Consider the following 24,228-nt stretch of genomic DNA (forward strand, 5'->3'; position numbering starts at 1 on the left):
ATTGCCTGAATAGATAAAAGTAAATGGGTATTTCGCGCATAGCTTTATTGGTTTTTCGTATAAGTATAGAAATCTTCGGACGATGTCCTCACTTGAAGACAGCAATGACGGAAGATGTAGAAATTATTCGTTTCTACCTAGCTTCGCTTGTGTCGGGGGAATAGGTTTAGCTGAAAAAGAAGTGCGGGAAATAAGGGTTGTGTGTTTCGTAAGGCACAGCCTCGTTAGTAAGACAACGCATTCATGTCGGTAGCAAAGTACTAGACAAGTGCATTATTAAGGTTCGTAGATTTATAGGAACCTTAAATTACATGAAATGTTGGCCAGCTAAATAAGAACAAGCATGAGTTTGCGCTTACAGAGGCCAATCAGGTACAGATTTTACTCGATCATCTAATACTCATTGGACTGCTTTAGAATATGACTGAAAAAACAGTAGATTGATTCCTTGGGGAACTTTATTCGGCGTTCACGTCTGTTACATATCTAACACGTGTTACCTCATTACAAGTTCTTTACGAAATATTTATATTTTACGCATCGCGGAGTAACTAACACTTCTAACGTAGCGAGATATCGAGTTCAAATGGCAACCTGGGGAGCGTTGAAGCATTACAACTCTTTAAGCGGTACTGCCAGTCGTAGGCATGATACCGACCTATTTTTAGGAAGAGGTAATCGCGAAATTTTCACCGGTGCGCGCAGCCTGGCAGAGGATGCTGAGGCGTTTGGCCAAAGGAAAGTCAGATTTCAAAAAACTATACATTGAAAAACCATGGGACGCGTTATTCAAAGGTTGCAGGTAAGGCCGCTGCCAACGGCAAGTTTTGTTTTCGTCCACTTTAAATTCTTCACATTTATATCATAATTACAATATGAAACGTACCCTATACTTTCCTTGGCCTGATTGTCTGTTGGTTATCATTATTAATGTGTCTAACAAAGAAAAACACCCGTGATATGTATGTGTATGAACATGCATATCGTCACTGGGGCTTTTATATACATTTTTATTTATCCAGCCCGTTAGACGTACAACGACTGCCTTGCGCAAAGCTCAGCCGAGTACCATGGGAACCTTCCAGATTATTTCAGAATCTTCCGCTAGATTTGCGTCGGACGCGAACAATACAGTTTATTCTGGAACTAACCCGGTCACTAACGATAACGCTGGAATCTTCGATGCGCCGGTATAAAAGGCTGACGCACTTTACTGCTCACCAGATTACCGACGGCCAACGTTTTTCTCTCTGTTTTTCTGTCTTTTTATATTTCCTTGTATTTATTCGCTTTATGTCTCTCCATTTTTTTCATCTCTCTTTTTATGGCTTTCTTTCTCTCTTTCTCTTTCTGTCTTTCTTTCTCTCTCTATTTTTTCTGTATTTTTGTATTTTCATGTCTTTGTTTCCTTTATTTCTCTCATTTATTTTTATCTTCCTCTTCCTTTCTATCGCCTACTCGCTTTCTCTCTTATTCTGGGTTTTCTTTCTATTTATTTCTATCTCTTTCTTATTCTCTGTCTCTTTCACGCGTTCGTTTTTGTTTGACGCTAGCACCTGCTTTACATGATAGTGGGGCTTTCCCGGTACCGGTAGCCCATACCCACCTGAGGATATATGCACGACGAGGCACAAGTTACCGATAGCTTTAAGGGACACTAAAGTAAAAATAAAATATTTAGATCGATAAATTGTACCTTGAAAACTCTAATGCCGTTATCAGAAATGAAATGTTCATTAGTAACGGAGGAAATCAGTGTTGAAGATTTTTATTTCTAAATTTCGTGCCGAAACCACCGCGTGTGAAGTCACAAATTTCAAAATGTATTTTTTCGAACTTTCACAACATTGGCGCAATGAAATTTACTGAAACTTCGTGTGATAAGTTTATAACCCCATCAGTGGACAATATACCGCATTTCAACCGAATTAGGCACTACGCATGACTAAGTAGACGCTGTCAAAATCTTTGACCTCACGGTGTTTCGTGCGAGAATTTCAAGGTGGCGTCGCCACCTGTACGTTCCTATTGCCCGTTTTCTCCCTCACCAAAGTCTTCTCGCGGCAGGCTTGTCGCTTTTGGAATTGTGAAAGAGTACTTTACGAATACGCGAACAATCGTTTTTTTTTTCTCTTTAGTGTCTGTTTAAACCGCATCACTATAAAGAGAATGACGAGAGCGCGCGCCGGTTCATGATGATGGTAGTTTTTTTACGATGGAGCACAAGTAACCGACAACTTAATACATAGCTTCGCTGTAAATAGCGAGAGAAGACAGGAGAGGACGCCAGAATGAGAGCGTGTTTACGTACGCTTTGCTAACTCTCCCACAACTGAAAAATGCTGAGCACGAGAAGCCTTGTGCACAAAGCAGGTAAAGGAATGAAAGGGGAGGAAGGGTTGTTCGCGATAGAGGGTTGACGTGTAGAAGGGGCTCGTTTTCTGTAGTAAGGGACGAACAGAAAAAAACATGGCTGATCCCTCCGTCATAGGAATCGGTATAACACGAAAGTGAAACGTGTCTTCACAGAAGTAGTGCTTATTGTGTAGCGATATATGAGAGCTTGTACAATGTCTATTCGTGTTTGGCAGCTATAGCACCGTTTGACGTGGATGCACCGATGTTGACAGCATGTCTCTATCGCGACGACTGATGCCAATGATCATGATTAAACGGTTGTGGTAGCTGACGGTGTGAACATATATTTGGACACAGCGAATCATGAATCCCGCGTAAGGATGATATCAACAAGCTTATAATCAACACAGGTACCCGGTATGCACTTCTTCAAAGCGTCGTCAATTAAGGAGAGAAACGGCACGGTGTGCGCTTTCTAGTAATGGTAGCCGACGCCTGTGCTCACGCATCATAACACACACTGCGCTTCAGCAACACGGCAGGTAGAGGTTCGTAGCCTGAGCCGCAAATGCGTGCGTCCCGCTGGCCTCTGTCTCGCAGGCGCGGCTCTCGCTCCACGAAGGCATGACATTCGCCCGTCGAAATCGCGTCCTTTCTGCAACGCATATTGCAGCATTTTTGTTAGTCGGTGCTCTCGCAACTGAAGTAGTCGGCCGCGGAGAAATCCCGTTGGTGCACGTGGAAGCTACACTACTCTGATGAGCTGACGCACGCTAACACGAAGCCAAAGGCAAAGAACGTATATAACTGCGTCAAGGAAACCTCGGCGACGCCAGCGCGGCCAGTCTACCTCTCTGGTATCGAGACGCTTTAACCATTACCTCCGATATCGCGTGCAATCTCGGAGTAAGCGCTAGTAAGTGTCGATCATGAAGCATTACTTCTTTTCACATCTCACAGACGGCGGCACCGCCCCGCTCCGCCCGCCGCGAAAGAGAATGTGTGAAAGATATAAGGCGCGTTCGCGCCGTGTCTAGCATCTCCCGAGTTAGCTTACTCGGTAGGGCGTCGGGCGCTTGCCGTCGCGGCCGCAACGTCGTGGGTTCGATTCCCAGCGGGGTATCTTTTTCTTGGTTTTTTCTTTGTCACCCGTTGGCGTCCATTTTATCAACGTCATATCCGTGACGAATGTACTTGGTGGACCCCGGCATAAAACACTTTCGTGTTAAAAAAACCTTACTGATTCCTCTGTCATAGGAATCGGTATAAAACGAAAGTGAAACGTGTCTTCACAGACGTAGTTGAGCGTTTGTTGTGCATTCTTTTGCCCCAAGCGCGAAGGAATTATTGCTACAGCATCAAATTGTAATGTTACGCGAAGAACGGCAAGCCGCTCGAAATTTGCAATGCGCTGCTCAAGCAGAAAGGACGCGCGGAACGAACATGCACAGAATGAGCGCGAACTGTCATCAGTTGTAACTTGTTTCTGTGTGAGCAGCGCTCTCCTTTCGCAAAAGCGGCCGCTGCAGTGAGCGAGGTGACCTTCGTGCTCTTAACGGAAACTTGCAGGCAGAGCGCAAGACGTACAAACCACAGCGATCACGAGATAAGCGCCCGCACGAGCGACCACGCCCTGTCGAGGCGCGCGCTAATCCGCGTGGGGGACGACTTTAAAGCACGCTCTTCGAGCCTTTCGCGCCATCTCGCTAGTGATAAAGAAAACACGATGCGCCGCCGCTCTCTGAGTACCGCCACCGGCAAATGGTGTACATAAATATCTCGCCGTTAGCATAGCAGAGAACATGCCGTCTGTGGCGGAGTCGTTTCGAATTGCGCGCTGGCGATCGAGAGGTCGTAAGTTCGACTCCCGGTGACAGCACTTTTTCTTATAGTTTTGTCTTTGCCATATGTTAGTCTTTATATTTTACAACGTCGTATCCGTGACGGAAATGCGTCAGTGGAGCCGTGGTGTACCCCGGAATAAAACACTGTCGTGTTAAAAATCAGTTTCCCAGAAAATGCGAAGAAATGAGTGCAATAGCAACAAATTGCGATGTTATGCGAAGCAAGAATAAACAATAATTATTTTGGATCCTATCTCGCGTAACCTACAAAACTGTTGTTTAAGCGAATACAGCCGTTCCGTGGAGCGAAGCGGTTTTCGTGCTCTCTGCCGTTTCAACGCGAAATAACCGGTCAGAGCACTGCATGTATAGGAGCTGTATACTAATTTTTGTCGAGAAAGCGCGTGCACCAGCTCTTGCGACAGCGCCCTTATGATCAAAGTTCGCGTTGATGCTCGAGCGACACAGCCACCCTTCTTCCTACCCCTCCCCCCCGTTCCCCAGCAGCGCCCCTTCATGCTGCTTCAATCGGCCAAAGAAGGGCGGTGCGTGTTCCCGTGCTTGAGATGGCAGGGCTCGCTGCAGGACGTTGTTATCGCATGCGTCCCTCGTGCGACGGAGATGGTCGTCTTGTTTCATCTTTCTGCTTCAGACGCCTTCCTGGCCAACGCTAACGGGCTTTTACTAAAGCGTAGAACATACGATGTGCAGGGCATTGTATCAGTTTCGACCTTACACAGAACATGATGACGACGGCAAAAACCCAGGGAGCGGGTTGATATATTTGATTTCGCAATTACAAGAAAAAGTCCCAGTTTCGTCGCAAGCCTGAAGCCATGAATTCCATTGCAAAAATTTAAATGTCAATCAAAAAGCCGCCCGAAACGTGCAGCGCGCTGCGGAAGCACAAAGGACGCTCGAAAAGAAGAGACACAGGATGAGGGAAAACTAACAAGGTTCACAGCTCGACACTTAAATAGCGCTGCTCAAGTACAAAGAAGGGCGCAGAAAACGAACGCAGAGGCCCTGTGGAGCAAAGTACAAATGATAGCGGAGCGCGCGCTTCGCAACGAGCGGGCGGTGGGGCGACGACCTCTGAAGCGCACCACTGGCGCCCTTCGCGCCATCCCAGTGGTGATACAGAGAACGCGCCGAAATTCCACCGCACTCTGCGTATCGCCAGGGGTAAGTGGTATGTATAAATACCTCGCCATTTATATGGTCAAGCGCCTAACGCTGCGCGCTTTAGAGCTAAGGGTCGCCCGGTCGTATTCGCGTTGCTGAAAGCATTGTTCCGAATTATTTTTGTTGGCAGCGCCTATATATATATATATATATATATATATATATATATATATATATATATATATATATATATATATATATATATATATATATATATATATATATATATATAGGCACTGCCAACAAAAATAATTCGGAACAATGCTTTCAGCAACGCGAATACGACCGGGCGACCCTTAGCTCTAAAGCGCGCAGCGTTAGGCGCTTCGCGTCGTATTCGCGTTGCTGAAAGCATTGTTCCGAATTACTTTTTTTTGCAGCGCCTATATATATATATATATATATATATATGTAAAATATAATGCGTGTGTGTGTGTGTGTGTAAACATATATGGGACATGACGCCGACGCCAATGTAAAAAACAGCCGAGACTATCCATATAATTACTATGGCAACGAAAGAAGTTACATCACTTTAAAAGGCTCAGCTGTTCAGACTCGCCAAAGACCCATGTGGCGTGCAAAGGAAGAAACTATTTACATGAATGGACTCCAGCTTATGTGGTATCTATTTGCTCAGCAATACGTTGGAGTAAGGAAAGTAGGAGGAGAGGAGAATAGAAACGTAGAAGCGGAGGAGAATAAATAAATAAAACTAAAGAAAGTTTCTTGCCGAGGTTGGATTCAAAACCACGCGCTCACGGTTCCGAGGTGAGCGTCGTAACCACTCGACTGTCTAGGCAGGCTAGCAGAAAAAAAAACATTTATGGCAACCCTATGATTGCGTTGCTGTGGGGCATAGAGAGAAAGAGAGAAAGAAAAAGAGGGAAAGAGAACGAAACTTAGAGAAAGAGGGACAACCAAAGAAACGGAAAGAAACATAGAGCGACACAATTAAAGAGATGAAAAGAAGAAGAGACAGAAAGCATAGCGCAGCCGTCTATAGTGCAGTAGAGTAAGGGGTGGGGAATAGAAGTAAGAGTGAGGAGGGGCATGTTTGTAGCATAGCACAGCTATCTGTAGCCTATTTAGGCAAGGAGCGGGAGAGGGAAGTGAGCGTGAGGTGCCACAGTATAGTCGCTTACGGTATAGCACAGGAAGATGGCGGAAAATGAAAGTTTGGTGAGTAGTGACGTGAGTGTGACGAAAAGGGAAAGAAGGAGGGGAGAGGATTCAGGATAGACCAGTATGTTATAATAGAAGGGGTGGCAAGATAAAGTGATTGTGAGAAGGAGGAAAAGAAGGAGGGAAGAGAGGTTCGAATAGCATAGCGATGTACAGTATAGATTCGCAAGGGCTTTGAAAGAAAGCCAGGATGCGGAGGAGGAAAAGAAGGAGGAGAACGCAACCAGCTCCACCGTCACGCTGAGACGTGCTCCCATTTACTGCTGCAGCAACAGCGTTTTCTCCTCTCCTCAATCTCTCCTCCTCTTCAGTCTTTGCACTACTATTTTTTAAAGATACATACTGCATGGGTAGCATTGCATTTTCATGAAAGTTCGCGTCAAGATAAAGGCGGAAGCAATATATAATCAAGCCAGTAACTTACAACTTGTGGTGCACCTTATTTAAAGCGAATATACTCACTGCAATTACACATGTAATCCTGGCGGACATCCTGGTCGACATAAGCACATCTAAATGTATTCGGCTTCGGGCACTGCTTTTTCCACTCTTTTCGTTGTTTCCTGAGGAATCCCTCCTTCTTTATTACTACATGGATTAACATAGAAAAGAGAAGCAACAAGCAATGAAAATGTGAAGTTTCAACTGCCAAAGCTGGTATTTCAATATTTGAGAGGCACGCTTGATAAACCGCAATATTATGAGTTCACCGAGAGTGCATCTAAGAGTAAACACACGAGCGATTTTGCATGTTGCGACTAAAGTATGACCACATTGCGAATGTCCAAATGGAGCAGGAAGCTTTACTCGCGGCACATTGAAATAGAGCGAGGCATGAACATGATGGAAGCTTCACCTTCATGCCTCGCTGTAGTGTCCTTTCTTCTAGCTTTCCTCGACATTGGCGTGCTAGCCTCTAATCAGCTCCCCTCCCACATTTCTCCCCGTTCTAATCTTCTCCCTTGAATGTCATTCCCTTTCGTGCCCTCCGCTGTGCTCTAAATTACGTTACTTTTACAACAGCGCAAGAGCGACGGGCATGAAAGAAAGGAAGCAACTGTTCCTTGGGGAACCTGTATTGCTTGTGGAAGCTGTAATACGCTGCCGCGACCGTGATGGTGATGCACACCTATGGTGATGATATAAAGCAAAGTATTCACTGTTACGCTGCAAAACTAGGTCGACATGGTGCGCAGAGCCTTTGGTGGTGAATACTTCGGCCAGGATAGGTATATCAAAAAGTTCTATATGTTTCATTACATAGCATGTGCCAACAGAAAACTCTCCGCTACGCAGTGGTCGCCGATGGCACCAACCTGCTGTTCTCTTGTTGCTCTTTTTAACAGCAGAGCTGTTTAAGCTCGCCGTTGATCCCTCGCGCATGAACAGAAACGATTATCATCATGAACCGGCACACGCCCTCTCCATCTTCTTCTTCATTTACGCCCTCCTCTTCATCTCCTGCTCCGCTGCAGAACACGTGCGCCGATTCCTCCGGCATGGCCTGTATTAGCTCTGATGGGTGAGTGAACGCGTACAAAGAGAGAGACAAAGAAAGAGATAGAAAAAGAAAGAGAGATATTCTTGGCTAAAAAACTTCCTGGCGAGGCGGGATTTAATTTCGCGCGCCCTCGGCTCGAAAGCGAGCGTCTTACCCACTCGGATATCCAGGCACGTTAGCAGAGCATAGCATAGCCTTGTATAATTAGTATAGTGCGGGTTGAAGACAAGTGAGAGCGGAGAGGAGAGATGTGAGTGCAACGAGTAAGAAAATGAGGAAGGGGGGATGGTAAAGCATAGAATAACCATATATTATGTAGTATAGCAAGGGGTGGAAATGGAAGTGAGTAGGAGGGAATGAAGGGGGAACGGAGAATATAGAATTGCCTTACATAGCAAATATAACAAGGTTTGAGAAAGGCAAGTGAGGTTGAAGAGGAGGAGAAGGCCACCAGCTCCTGCTGCTTCCTCTGTCTTGGCACCACTTGTGCATAGCGGCCTTAACTTTTGGATGAAGGGGTACGCTCACTCTCACATAATTTTTATTGTTGCCACAGCAAATGAGGTGCGCAGCTTGTCATATCTTATCGCACTTTGAGCTATTATGGTCGTTTTGGGCGCTTCATTGTAGAACTTGTACTCCTCAGACACCACCTTAAAAATTAGTGAATATTTCGCGACGTTAACAGTCGGGATACATTTTCAATACAGCCTCGTTGCCGACGAGTGCCTTGATTATGGTAACCAGGGCGGCCAGGTTCTCGCAGCCGGTGGCCCCGCCTAAGTGGTAGCGAACATCAAACATCACCCGCATTGTCATAGATTGTGGCTAGTAGTAGTGCCGGATGAGTGACAAATAGCTGACCAGTATGCCGCACGCATTGCAGGCATACTATCCTTCTCTTCGAAGCAGCAGAACGCCGCAGTTCCGTTGCCGCACCACCGCGCAGAGGATGCAAAATGATATCGTGTGTCTCCTGCTTGCATTCAGACAACTTGCATTCGCCAGCTCATGTTCTGGATGAGCGCGCTGCTAAAATAGGGACGAGCTGAAAGCCAAGCATTTGGGCATGAGACATCAGTGAAACTTGCAGCGTCTTCGCTAAGCATTCTGAGACGTACATGGGCGATGGAGAAAACGCGAACAGCGTGGCGTAGTGCTCCGCTTTTCACATTTGTTTTCATGGCGCTCTTACCTTGGTGGAAATAAGAGGACGCTAGAGTCGTCATGTAATATATTATGAATGAGTCTAGTGTCTTTTTATGACAAGCCGGTTAAAACTTTTGAAAAGAAATCTGAACAGCGCAGCGACTGGATGTCACACTATTCGCGTTTCTTTTCGTCGTGATAGTACGTCTATGGGCGAATTTTTCAGTGAAGTAAATTTTTGAAGAAAGCAATAAGACCACTGTTGCCAATGTGTTGCAAATGTACTTTACGATATATTTAGGAAACATTGCGTGAACATTTCGGCTCATGTAACTCGTGTTGCTTAAACAAAGTTATATGCATTTCTAATTTGTGTTATTCGGTATACTTTGTTCCAACACAGAAACGACCTCACAGATATTGCAGACATTGCAGTGCAAAACGTTTTCATGCTTCAACGTCGGCACTGACCAAAACAAACAAAGACTGTGACTCGCTTCTTGAAAAATGGCGCGAATGGACGTATGGAACACGATTCTGTTGAGTGTTATAAGAAACGGTGATGAAACACGTAAAGAGCATTGTTGTTTTCATTCCATTGCTCCATGCGTGAAAGAGCAGAAAATAACGTTCATAGCTACGTATGGTCACGTGGTGCTCTGGCAGCCGGGAGGCAGGAAGCAGCGCGAGTCTCTCTTTTACACTCGTTGGTTTGGTGGTGTGGCATTGTGCGGTATTTTGTGGTTCTTGTTCGGGCGAAGCGATTCGGTAAATTACACGTGTGATTCCTCTTGGGTGCGGTGTGATCAAAGGTGTCGCCCATACGTTGTGCGTGACACATGCCTCTTCTCTTGAGAAAGCGGTTTGACGCTCTCGAAAATGGGTACATCGAAGCTCAACCGTGCCATTGCGGCCATTGTTGCCAGTTAACGATATCGCAATTACGCATGCTACTGGCAACTGCTCGACTTTTCTTTCTTTTCTTCTTTTTAGATGTTTGTTTCCTGTGTCGGCTGTTATCGTTGTATGTATTGAACGTTCCACTGCTAAATAAACGTCGGAGCGCACGGCGGCCGCTCGGCGCAACCGCCGGCTGCGACGAAGTTCGAGTTGACGTAGTACGTGCTGTGAGGAGTGCATTGCGCTCTTTCGTCGACATCGGATCTTCGCGGAGCAAAACGTGCGGCCCACGAAAGGACGCCGTCCGCGATGCTCGCTGCGTTGTTATGTCTGCCGCGCGTCCCCACGTGCGTTCCTGCATGTGTGTGTCCAGTGCGCCGAACGTCTTAAGCTTGACATTGACTAAGCGTCGGTCGCTCACTTTTGCCTTTGTTTTACGCGAACCCGATTTGCAAGAAAACAGACCAGAAGCGTGCTTCTTCTTGAATACTGTGGTATTCGTCGTCTGACCTTCGCGTTGGTTTTACGTTATATAACTAAACGGCGGTGGTTCTGCATCGAATACGCAACAGCGCCTGCGCAAACGTCGTTGTAGCCATTCGGAAGATCGAAATGACGATCCTCCATTCAACAGTAGACCACTGTGTGCAGCCATTTTGTCACGACAACGAAGTATATGTCACACTGATGTACATGCAGGTCTCACTGGGTCCGTATATTGCGGCAAGGCAGCTGCCTAAGTTATACAAGCAGCAAGGTCGACAGTTGGGCCACGCGGAGACAAATAATGATAACGCATGTGTTAAGCAGCACACGGAACGAGACATGGTATGAGAAAACAGAAGCAAACAAAACCCTCGCTGGCGCTGTTGTTAGTTTGTGTTTTCTTTACATTGGCCTGTTTCGTGCTCCACTCCAATTACACAAACGTCATGATGGTCATTGACGCGTGCTGTTTCACGTTTTTAAGTGGTTGATCCTCCACACGCTCGCAACAAGTATTTCTCAAAAGGACGCTGCTGATTTTCAACGTGATCAGAGCCAGTCCGGAAATGTCTTGAGCGCACTGCCGCTACTTTCTGGAGTTATGAATCATATGTGCAGCAAGGGCCATATACACATGCCGAGAAGGCATTAGAAAGAGTGTGTACGTTGTTGCTCCCGGAAATGTTTTCATCTCTTGTTTTTTCACAGCCCTTTCAGGCGTAAAGAATGTGCTGAAGCGACAGTCTAGGGACCTTTGAAATGTTACTCTGATTAGTGACACCTGTTTACTATATGCAAATAAATTAATCCGTGTTTTGTTGAAAGGTGCGTCATTCTTTACTTGGCATGCAGCAGCAGGAGCGGTGCACGCATGCACAGTACATGCAGACAGCATTAGTGTAAGTTGAAATAGCACTGTAAAATGCACAAACCCGCATCTCATACGGAACCTCATCATTTCCTGATGCGTACGTTGACTATGATAAAACTCCCTATTATGAAAATATAAGCAGCAACATGAACTTTCCGAAGAAACATCAGCTTTTTCAGAGTACTGATGTTTCACACCTGCCCACAATTCAGCAAACGTTTGTGTTAGTTTTCACAAGTTAATATAATACCCAAACTCAGTGTACTTCATGCTCGGTAAAACAGGACCCTTGCCTTTAAAATAAGGAAACAACCGCAAAACCCGGTCAAGCAGAAGAAATGCATTAAACAAAACCATCTCTTTTCCATTGTAGAGAACGACGAATAAATGTAGAAAGAAATAGAGAGAAAATCTGACAAGAGTATTTTGAAGGACTTGTTTTTGGGCAAGTTGGTACATAAGTTAGAGGAAAATTTTAGATGCTTAAGCACAACCAAAAGAAAGACGAAGCACAGGAAAAGAGCGTCAAGACGCTGTCTCCCTGCGCTTCGTCTTTCTTTTGCTGATGCTTAGGCATTTAAACTTTCCCTCTAAGCTGACAGGAGTCACCGTGTTATGAATGCCTCTGTTTTCATTGATAATAACAGAATTATTTACGGGCAGACCGTTATACGGCAACTTCGGTGCGTTTTTATACAACGTAAATGCTGTATTCCAAGTTAGAGATTCATTCAGTATTACGGATAACTGAACTGCCGTGTTCAAGAATACACAGATATGACGTACACGTAATAACGGAAGTGTACTCTGTATAGTTATATACCAGCAACTTCATCCGTAAACTAAGCCTTTTCAGGGGCGAAGCACCTGAAGGCCGAGGCATGTCCGTCCATCTATATGTCGGCGTCCGTGCTTACACACCTACTCGACCACTCGTCATGATTCACTTCGTGGACATGCGTGGCTTTAACAATACCTGTATTAATAGACTAATATCAATCATAATTGTGACACAGCAATATAAAACACTTGCAAGCACAAACCCTCTATACTATTCGGCGACTTCAACATACACATTATGAACCTTAGGACCTAGCGTTGTCGTCGACTTTACTGTGCACTGTCTAAGTATATATAAAACCGTTGCTATTGTCAAAACATATATGTGTGTATGTCAATCGACAAAAAAAGGTTTACACTAGACGAACATCAAGCATAATTGTGACAGATCAATACAAAACACCTACAAGCGCAAGCCCTTTATACTACAGTAAAACATCGGGGATACGAGTCTCGCGGGGTTACCAAAAATATTCGTATCATCCGAAATTCGTATCACCAAACATGGAAAATTAGTATGAGACGAAAGAAAGTTGGTAGACGTTTCATTTAGTGTTTCTAAGGGCCGCAGCGACGTCACGAACAGCCCTGAATGATTTCCAGTGAAGTTTTTAGACGTCAACGATGATACTTGTAAATATGCGGTGCGTGCGCGTGTATGTAAATATTGAACCAGATGTCTTGTGACCAGTGACCGCTAGTAGCCCCTTCCTAATCTTACTACGCTTTTCTGCATGACGCCAAAGTACTGCGGCGAAAGTGAATTAATAAGCGCTTTGTACGCGATAGATGAAGGCCAGAAAAGTTCAAATTGCTGTCCTTTGTTGCTGTTATTTTCTTATCGCGGTGGTGTTTGGGGCTGCCTTTCGGGAGATTCGCAGCCATGCCCGTACAATTGGGAGCTTTGCTGAAAATTCGGGAGGCTCTCGTGCTAATCGGAGAGTTGGCCAGTGTGCGCGTACGTTGCGAGGCCCTACACCTTCGCCAAGACCGTCCGCTTCGTCTCTAGGGGTCTTCGTCCACCTTTCATGGGACTTCATGACGGACCTGCAGCCCAAGTTTCAGTCTTGTTTCATAGAACGTTTGATTGCGAGGACATGGCTTGCATCGACGTGGCAGGCACGTGTTAACAGTACAAAGACGCTGCTGCCTCGAGCACAGCAGCAGGCCTCAATGCGTAGGACAAAAAAAGGCGACGTCACCGCCATCTGTATTCTAAACACGAAGGCGCATAAAGACTTCTGAGATTCGATTCGTGCGCACAATCTCGGAGGCAACGACACACCGTTGATAGTAGCGCAGCGCGCATTCCCGCTTCCACGCGTGAATACCGCGTCTTCAACGACCGCGCGGGCAGCACTTGTTCGTACCTGTGCGCTAGCGTACGTTTGTATCAAACGTCGCGGGGTGAAAATCGGTTTGCAACAACCGTACCCCATTACATTGCATGCTAATGGGCTTTGGCTGGGACCACAGAAAAATTCTTATACCCGAAATTTGTACGATCCGTGATCGTATTACCGAGGTTTTACTGCAGTTGGCGGCTTCAACGTAGACATATGAACCTTAGGAGCTATCTGCGTAGTCGCCTTTTTATGTCACTTTATGTCACTCAATTTACAATATATGAGACAACGCTCGGGTAACATACGGTTACTCATCCACACGATACCCAGACCTTCGCCCACTCGTCATGATTCACATCTTGGAGATGCGTGTATTTTTTTATTACAGAGTATGCATGCGCGTGCCGCACGCGATGAGGCCTACGGAAAAGCGGAAATCTGACAGTGTTTTCAGAATCCTGAGAAATGACTCGGTAAATTTCGATCGACGACGCCCTTGGAATTCGCAGCTTTGCCCGTTTTATCCTCTGCGGTGCGGCATGCACACAATGACTCGCAGGAAATGTATCCTGAGTGTGGGTGATGCCTACACCAGCAGTGTAGAAAAGAATTAGTAAAGTTCCACATGGCAGTGTTTGTCCTCCCTGAGTTAATATAATTCTGAATCTACGTGCCTGGAATTCATATAGTAGGTCATGAGGCCAGCAAAATACTTACGACACACAAATTCTTGCCCATCATCATAATTTGCACATGCATATCTGCCTGTCTTGCATTCCACGTCATGGCAACACAAATTAGCACCTGAGGAGCCAGAGCACAAACACCAAAGGGTAAATCTATATATCTCAATACCCGTATAAGGAAGAAGGCGAATTTTTACAGTTGCGAATTAGCACCACTAGCACGGTAACTTTGCACACAGACTTTAATGCCCGATTCGCCGTTTCAGGCGGTCGGCGGAGACACAATCATTCAAAAATTGTCAGCCGAACACATGCACCAGAAGAGAACAACGAAAAATACATCATTCTAATAGGAGTAATCGGCCAGCGGAATTGAATGCGTTAGGAAAAGCTGTTCATAAAGTGCGACGAAATCAAAGACCTCGTCGTGTGGTTGAAGCCGTCACAGTCCCTTGAAATAGGCCTATCCGAGTGGTATAAAACAGAAGAATAAAACATGTACGACCCACCGTTTTTACCTAAAGTGTTCAGAATGGTTGTTTTTATGCGTAGATGTAAAACAGTTGGGCAGGTAGGCTTCCTTAAAGCCTACGATCCCAACATCACGAAAGTGATATTGAATTACCATATAAAATAGAAAAGAAGGAAGAAATAATCAAAAATAGGAGCCCTTCTCCTATCGGGAAAATGGGTGATAGCAAAGCCTGACGGTGCGTGCCTGACCTACTATTTTTTTGTTATTGTCTCTTCTTTCTGTCACATTGCACAACGCTCCCTACTAGTTTTTCCATTCCTCCATAACGGGAACTGTACCTTCACGCAGGTTAGCAGCGCGGCACTTGCAGTGCTACAGGCAACCATGACGGTAATGCGTGAAACAATGAAAGGCAAGAAAGAAATGTGGCCATATGAATTGACAAGTGGCCTCGATAAAACATCAGACTGCCATATCAGAAATAGCTGATCGCCCATGATCGAGAGAGCATCAGTTATCGGAAATCGCGCATACAAATACGCCTGCGAGTAGAGCAGCATCGATGGCCTCATTTGCTATCATCCGCATTTCAGTATACTCGTCAGCGCCGGATTTTTCGCACACCATTCCCCTTGCCGCCTTAGAAACCTGTAACTCATACAAGCTTCGCTTAAAACTATGCACACATGCAAACTACATGCGTAGAAAGGCTATGTTTCTGGTAAGAGTCCGAAACATATCGATTAGGTCAGCCCGATTACCATGGATGAAGTCTAAGTAAATATTTTGCATGCACTGACCGGCAAAATTACCGTGACCTATATCCGTCAGCATCAGAAAAAGACAGAAGTCGCGCTGAGATAGACACATTTGAATTCTATAACGGCATCAAATTCAGTTCAGCGGCAGATAGATCCACCGGAAGAACCCTTTCCGTGCCGATGGCCCGGAACGACTTCGATTCCCTGAGTGCGCACCAATCGGAGCGAGAGTGACTAATTCGAAGATTTATCGCGAACGCTTACGCGCTCCCATATGTAGTCTTCCACGTCCATCGCACCATTGATGTCGTTAGCAATCATCCCGTTATTAATTAGCTGGCATTGTCATCCGTACATTTTATTCTTTTTTTCAGGCAGCTGAGTAAGCGATGTTTATTGATATTGTATCTTATTGGCTTGTTTTTACTATTTTTATGTTACTGCATCTATTTGAGAGATATTTTTATGTATAGGCCTATTTTATTTACAGTTGCCAACTTTGCAAGGAATCACTCGGGAGTCAGTAGTGTATGTGCTATGTTTCACTAAAAAAATATTACCTGAACTTGATTCATCAACCTCACAAACATCCTCGCTCGTATCGTTTGCTCCAACATTGCTCGTTGCTTCACCCTCATTAGTTGGATTTGTTTTAGAAGCGGTGGTTACATGATCGGTTTCTTTTTCTCCAGGGTTTCCAGAAGCAAAGGTATCTCCTCGTCGTGCTTCGATATTTCCACCATTCTCTTCGTTGGCCGAGAGGCCGAAACAAGCCAATAGTAGGAGAACCAATGCGATGTGCGTGGCTGTCATTGTTGGCTGAAAATATCAAGCAGGAATGAATGAACGCGAAGCACTTGTTTGCAAATAAAAAGCTTTGTATGGTGTACCTTATTGGGATTGTGTACTTTATTATTCCTTGTGGTTTACTACTGCGTCTTTTCGCGTGCATGTTCCATTGCGCGCTACATCAACGTTGTCCTGATCATTCACGGATAAGCCCACACTGCAATTGTTGTCGAATAAGAGGCACTTTAAATCTATCTATCTATCTATCTATCTATCTATCTATCTATCTATCTATCTATCTATCTATCTATCTATCTATCTATCTATCTATCTATCTATCTATCTATCTATCTATCTATCTATCTATCTATCTATCTATCTATCTATCTATCTATCTATCTATCTATCTATCTAATGTTCTTGTGCTGTAGAGGACGTTGTGTTAACAGTATACTAAAACTTGCATTCATGACATGAGGAAATAAACCAACATGTAGATACGTAATGGCATTATTAACGTGACATGCATGCAGCAAGATGATATGGTGGTGTCATGGTATCCGTTCGTTACCTCGCTACATTCGACAATGCGAATCCCATGAGATGCGCGTATGACAAACGTGAATCACAGGTCACAAACTGAGTCGTATATCATGAATGTAATCCATGTCATAACATGAAGGGCACAATGATGTCATGGGTATGCTGACTTCAGCTAGTGGCTGGTTGTCTTGGCTAACGCTACGTTACACTTGCTAATGATCAGCTACTCTCTCTTGCCACTTGCGAATGCTTGCAACAGTCTTGTAGTGTTGGTTATTGGATCTTATAAAAAGTGTAATGGGTAATAAATGTTACATATCTATTACCTTGACTCTGTCACTTATATTGCAGCATTGCTCGTCCCCGTGGGAGTCGCAAAACGAACGATGCCTGTGATGAGCGTGGTAGCGAGCAGGAGTTTGCCTCTCTCCTCGATGAAGGTGTTGTCTGCACCCTAATATGAGCCGCGGCCTTAAATTGGACTATAGACTGCAGTTAAAGGCGGCACAGTATAGTCGACGTGCCTGGCAAAATTCCTCGTCACAGGGGCTGCGCCAGGATTTTTTTACTAGGGGGCTCTGCGTCTCAGTTTCTTTTCGGGGGCATGAAGGCGGGAACTTATTGTGTTTTGACTATGCCTGATCCTGGGGGGCGACAGTAGGGGGACGGGGGAATTTTGGGGGCAGACACTCTTTGTTGTGCCCCCTCTTAGAGCCGGCTCTGCCCTTCGCATATACATTGAAACGTCGATGTCCCTCGTAATACTTGTTTTATTATTAAGCAATGCTGCATTGACAGCTTACCGCTAAGGGAATAGACTGTTGGGCGACTTCCTAATTGATGATGGATTACCAACTGAGTGGCAAAGCCTTCTCTCGCGTTAAATAAGGCAGAAATAAGGTACCTGGATGCGCAGATATGAGGTTTTTAGTTCTGTTCGCGGTGAACATGTGGTTTCGCGCTTCTTATATATTTTCGTTTTAAATGCGAAGCATTTCTTAACGAACCTTTGGCACTTTGAGCGTTTCTATCTACGTATCTGTCTATCTATCTATCCGCCTACGTCTGGGTGCTCTCATGATCGCCTCCTTAACTTTGTGCAGACCAAAATTGGCATAGGAGGGTAAGAGGATTTGACGAATATGATTGTCGGGTCATAACATGAAAATTCTGTCGCGTACGTCGTCAAACCCTTTCCACTAGACACGTGTGGCACATACCCGTTTACCACGGGCCGCGGTGTACGGGTATGCGCCACAGGCGATGGACAGTATATATCTACCCAGGAAAGGCGAGAACAGATATTGGTAACTTAGATGCTAGGGCGTTAAGGAAAAAAAAAACATCGGCAGCGTTGACTCGACGAATGGAAAGAATGAAAATCAGGATCCCAGCAGGAATCTAACCCAAGCATTCTGCGTGGCAATCAGGTATTCTACCACTGAGCCACGCCAGGGTCTATAAACTCGTTTGGAAAAACAGCCTACGCAGGCGTAATATTGGTGCAACGTCAATTGTGGTTGTTGTGCTTGCTATCTAATATTACAAGACAGCAATAAACAGTTCATGATGCTCCTACGATGTGTACGCCTACGATACAAGCGTCATATCAGTTTAACGTCATGTGGTTGTAGTGTTGGCTCCGCTTTTATAGCAGTCTAATACACATTACGTTTGTATTGCTATGATTCAGCAAGTTATATTGAAGCATTGCTCAACCCTGGAGGAATACATTAACGAAAGTTACTTTTGATATCCACATCACCGCACCGTAATGTGCACTTCGTCTGCCAGAACGACGTAGTGTCCTCTTCATTTCTTACGAGGCTCGGCGATGGCCTCTTGCTGACCGAGGATCATGCCAGATTGATCGAGAGCCGCTTTGTACGTTAGACTACGTAGGCCACATATGCCCAGGTAGTCTACGAATACGACAAGCACCATCCACTGATGTTGGTTTACGTTGCATTGTCCAGACCTACCACCCTCGACGACCTATACATCATTAACGCGAAGGGTGGCTTCACGTTGCGACATGTCGCCGGCTCTATCGACAGACAATTTGTCGACGAAATGACCGAGGTATCCACGATTTCCAACAGCTGTACTATACAACATACTTCACTACACATGGACCCCTCGTCACCACGATCACGCTCGGATCCTATACAAGTCATGACCAGCTGCTGGTGCTCACTGATCGCGGTGATGATGCCCTTGTTCAAGAACTGTCAAGAACTTCTTACACACATGCACACGGGTTCGTGAAACGTGCGTGCGTTCTCGGGACAAGTATAAGCACTACATATCAGCTTACCGCTTGTGGTGTTGGTATACCCACGTTGCCATTGGCAGCGTTACCAAACCGTAAACAACTTGGTATATAACACATATGCCTCTCTTCAACGTATATGTGTGCGCATGAAATTTATACAAATCTTTGGCGTCATTTTGTAACGTGTCGCTCAGTAAAAAAAATTGCGCCACAGTCACGATCCCACCGCATGCTTCGCATAACATCGACTCCCACGGTACGTGGGATCTGCCGAATTTTTTTCTAATAAAAGTTCAGTTGTTAGTATGCACTTGTCTTGTAGCCTTCTTCGTATCGTCCTAGGTTTATTATCGCGCTATTTATATTCATTATCGCTAAAGGTTAACTTACACGCGCGACAGGCACTGGTTGCACGATAATTAACGACAGGCGACTGAAAAAACCATTAAAAATTACAACCGTTGTCCACACGTGGTACTGCGACCTGCCCATTGCCACACTGAATTCACCCTTGCCTGCACTGGTATTCCTTCTGAAGAAAGAAAAAAACGTGGCGGAGCTCCTTAAGGTGTGGTCGTTCCCTCCTCTGTAGTTGTAGGTAGCCAGCTCTAGTTTAATGAATTGCACACTAGATGGCGTTTCATGTATTTCTTAGAGCTCTAGTTTAATGAATCGCTCACTAGATGGCGTTTCATGCATTTCTTAGAGTTGCTGTTTAAAGATGACAGATGGCGCTTGTATAATGCGAAAGGCGCATGTCATTGGATGCCTGCGATCGTAAAAGGCGCTCGCTCTTGGCGCGCTTTCTCTTTCGCTCGGAGTCGCCGGATGGAGGCAGACAAGGCGCTCGCTCTTGGCGCGCTTGCTCTTTTGCTGGGGAGCGGACACTTTCCCTGCATTTCACCGATCACAAAGCGGTGATAATGAAGGGACCACGTAAACCAACAGTACAATAAAAGTTTGATGCTTAATATATACACGGTGTTTCACACTCTTTATATGATGTACTGGGCGAATTTCACGGTTTACCGATGATATTCTCCGGAGCTTCGCCCCACTCATCATCATTCACCCCGTATTATGCTGTGATTTTTAAAGACGATAGTCTTTCTTGGGGAACTTAAACGCAGAAATTTTGGTCTGCCTGTTTGTCTGTCTGTCACCCGTTTCAGCCACCCGGCAAAATTTGAACCACTTGCCCAAGGGCCAGCCATCTTGAACTAGTTTGTAGGTTTATACTTGTGTGCATTGTCGATCAAAAAGCAAACATTACGCATAACTGAGGCACAACATCACTATGTAACTATTAGGTAGTGTGTTCCTTTACCAGAAAATACATAGATACGTAATTCTAAAGGCACTAGTTTCTTAAGATGCGCTTACCATGGCGGCTGCGTTGAAAATGCAAGACGGCGACGAACGCCCTCTGCCACGGAAGAAGGAAACCCTCTGTACAAGCTCATGTTTCCCGACGTATGCCAGATGGCGCTAATATCTCACGCAGCGCTTGTCTATCGTCTTTCGGTGGGATTTGCAGCGTAGCACGCAGATACGCGGCAAACTTTTTTCTTAACGCTCTCTCATTTAAATTACCAACGTCGGTTCTCGCCGTTCCTGCGTAGATATAAACTGTCAATCACCTGTGGCGCATACTCGTACACCGCGGCCCGTAGGTAAACGGGTATGTGCCACACGAGTCTGGTGGAAAGGGTTTGACGACGTACGTGACAGGATTTTGTTGTTATACATGTCATGACTGGACAGTCATACTCGTCAAATTCTCTTACCCTCCCATGCCAATTTTGGTCTACACCAAGTTAAGGAGGCGATCATGAGAGCAACCAGACGTAGGCGGCTAGATAGATAGATAGATAGATAGATAGATAGATAGATAGATAGATAGATAGATAGATAGATAGATAGATAGATAGATAGATAGATAGATAGATAGATAGATAGATAGATAGATAGATAGATAGATAGATAGATAGATAGATAGATAGATAGATAGAAACGCTCAAATTTGGACAGGTTCGCTAAGAAATGCGTCGCATTTAAAAGAATAGCTACAACAGATTCACAACATAAGTTATTCAAAGCAGTATACAATAAGTGTCGTATAGCAGTATAAATAATAAGCAGTATACAGTAAATGTGACTTCTCATGGCTTCTTATGGTTTGTTTCTTGTTTTTTTCTTTTTTCTGGGTGGCTTGATGCTACGTCGCCCCCATTGTCTCGTCGCATGTTTTCGAACTAGTGGCTTAACTTCTGCTGCCAAACTGTGTCTGCTTCCGTAAAGGTAGTCCCTCTTATCAGAAGCGAGATGTTCTCTCAAGGGACGTCACTATAGCCTGGGTAATGGTAACATACTTGTTGGCTTTGATTAATTGTATTATGTCTGCCGTGCGATGTTATCGCGTTTTGGCTTTGCACGCCGTATTTTTGTTGTCATTTTATTAAAATAATAAAATTTTCTTTTCTCATATATTTTCAGGTATGTACGACACACACAAATTATTCAAGAACAAGCGCTACACTTAAAAAATTGCGGCTTTCGTGTCTATTGTCGAGGTTAGGTGCAGTTTTTCGTATTATTAAAGATAGAACTCAAGAGATATTTCTTTTCTTTTTTTTCCTGTATTCTTGAAAGTACATGAAAAGGGCGGATGCAACTCACAAAACTGATCAAGACTGTTCGCAACATATAGCACTGTGTGTGTGTACACGTCATTCAATTGAGCTATATGCCTGTGCCATACTTTTTGACTACTCGACCAATTTATCGTGTTTACGAGTGCTTTGAATATTTGAAGCATTAGGGCACAAATAAATGCAGCAAGCATATGGGACGGTGGCATACTGGATGCATAGTAAGGGGTCATATGTCGGATAGGTACTGGACGTTCACATGTAGGAGACACAAACGCACTGACCCAATTGCACATTGCGGAAACATACACGATATGTCGTCATGCTACAACGGGGTCGCATATCGGAAACGTCACATATGATATACATCAGGCAGTGTGCAAACTGCAACATTTGGCACACACGCAGGATATGCTCTGATGCTGCCTTGGGAAGTCCGATGCCGCATGGGTACAGTACACTTCCAGCTTATAAACATTTTCATCAGAGCGACATGTGCTTTTAGGTCATTTCTAAGGTATACATAGTTATAACCTGGGCACCACGGTGTCTTTGTAACAAAATGTAAGACCAGAGAAGGAAGAGGTTTGCATTCTCACGGTTTACTAGAAAATAGTTGTTAAAGCACTGAACGCCCCACATTTTAGGAATTATATTCTCCCAGAAAGAAAACCGAAGAACATATTTCATTGTTACTAAATGAAATACAGATAGTTTCAAGCCATACAACACATAAAACAAGACAAGACATACAAAAATTTTTCGCGTTTTGCGTGAATCGATTCAATTCCATACAGTCAGCTAGCGATTTGAATTGTGGGATAGGGTTACGAGGGAACATATGGTCCGACATTACGTCGGCACTCTCGTTCGAGCGCAGATGCCATTGCCACGATGAGAGCTCGTTGACGTGGACCTCCCATGCAGCCTTCGTTGGTGCATTTTAAGGGGTCAATGTCTCGTAAAACTACTTCAATTGATGCACAACACAAGCGTTGCCGCACACATGTTCTTCACATTAAGCAAGATGAAGAGTCAGGACTAGTGTACGTACATTATATCTGCCAAAGAATTATTTATGCGACCCTTGGAGAAATGTGTTTGGGCATTTTTGTAAATTAAGCTACGAAGCCGTAGGTGTGAATGTTTGCGATCTTACCCGCATATTTTATCTTGGCGTCCGATGGTGGGTTCGTGATTCGTCGATCTGGAAGGAAAAATGTTTCCAAATAGTGGACTGCGTTGGCTATGCGAACATCTCAGGCTCATTTTATACAGTCGGCGGGGCCGTAATTCTGACGTGGCCGGAAAATATACGCATTGATTCTTGGAATTTTCAAAGAAGCAAAGCGCTATGCAAATTGTTCAGCAAATAGCATAATGCAGGGGGCGCCGAGTCGTATACAGCATTACTTCTGATTGTTCAAGAAAGCAAACAGATGACGCCTGTAGAAACGTTCGCCGTTCTTTTTCACTGCTCATACTTCCCGAAAATAGCTTGAGCAATGTTTATACTGGCGTTATTTCCTCGTAGCTCTCTTTCTTTCGCAGCTTTAACCGCATTTCTTTTCTGTGATTTCTTTTGTACATTTCTGTAGCTTGGAGGATTCCATCTGTCTCCACAATGATCGAGTAAACCTGGGTTTCTGTGGGAAGTTTCTCATGGAATAATAAACATTCAGAATCATGAGAGCAACCCGAACTATTCGGAAGCATGAAAACATCTTCTTCAAATAACAATGGGCGCGGCTATACTCGCAAAAAGGTATTATTCTTCTTTTAAACATTTCATTCCTACTTATCGAAGTAAACAATGACTCGCAGCTTAAGGTAGGGGGCCACGTGGAAAAAAAGGAATTTTTTTTCCAAATGTCATTTTTTTTGTTTTTCGTCATGTTAAATGCGCAATTTATCGCCCATCGTTTTGTTGCATAAAGTTTCTGTCTGCGCAGTTTCTTTCTAAATATACAAGCAAAAATGTTAGTCCAACCGTCATCTACGAAACCGAAAGTGAAAATGCCAGCTTTGTGTGCATCATACAATTAGCTTCATATGTAGTACTTTTTTATTTAACAATCATGTCAAGTGCGAACATGTAATAATGCTCGAACGCATTGTAAACCCATCATTTTTAATCATAAAAGTAATAAACTTCTCGCCAGGTAGACGCGCAACGTCGTACACTTCAAGGACACGTATGTGAGCCTGTGAGTCATTAAATTTGCTTTGTATCATGCTGTGTGTCATTTTAATACTGGCAAATGACGCACATTTGATAATTTAAAGCAAGTTGGCTTTGAGCCTGGCCTCTACACTGCAAAAGCATCCCTCACAAACGATCGGCACCGCATCGCGAAGGCGTCCTATAGCGGCACTGATGCTG

General features: G+C 44.6%; 1 protein-coding gene across 2 annotated transcripts; it reads right to left on the reverse strand.

The window, feature by feature from the left end:
- Positions 1–23,121, reverse strand: LOC119373905 (uncharacterized). 2 transcript variants are annotated; one of them, XR_007414334.1, is made up of 5 exons: positions 23,005–23,121; positions 16,148–16,406; positions 14,386–14,469; positions 7,035–7,160; positions 1–170 (listed from the first exon to the last, which is right to left on the reverse strand). XR_007414334.1 is itself a non-coding variant. In XM_037643965.2 (5 exons), the coding sequence occupies exons 1-5, from the start codon at positions 23,008–23,010 to the stop codon at positions 124–126; spliced, it is 525 nt and encodes a 174-aa protein (XP_037499893.1). In that variant the 5' UTR covers positions 23,011–23,121; the 3' UTR covers positions 1–123. The 2 variants fall into 2 exon arrangements, 1 of the variants encoding a protein (XP_037499893.1); XM_037643965.2 differs by having other exon boundaries at positions 14,383–14,469.
- Positions 23,122–24,228: the final 1,107 nt, after the last annotated feature.

Source organism: Rhipicephalus sanguineus, chromosome 11, assembly GCF_013339695.2.
Source record: "Rhipicephalus sanguineus isolate Rsan-2018 chromosome 11, BIME_Rsan_1.4, whole genome shotgun sequence".
In the NCBI taxonomy this organism is placed as follows: Eukaryota; Metazoa; Arthropoda; class Arachnida; order Ixodida; family Ixodidae; genus Rhipicephalus; species Rhipicephalus sanguineus.

What these genes read in the sequence shown, in the direction of transcription:
- LOC119373905 (XM_037643965.2), bottom strand. An exon ending in TGGGCAAGAATTTGTGTGTC is followed by an intron (nt 7,161 to 14,382) that starts GTAAGTATTTTG and finishes TAATCCATGTAG; the next exon opens with TAATAAAGAAGGAGGGATTC. An exon ending in GGATTACATGTGTAATTGCA is followed by an intron (nt 171 to 7,034) that starts GTGAGTATATTC and finishes CTTCTTTTTCAG; the next exon opens with CTAAACCTATTCCCCCGACA.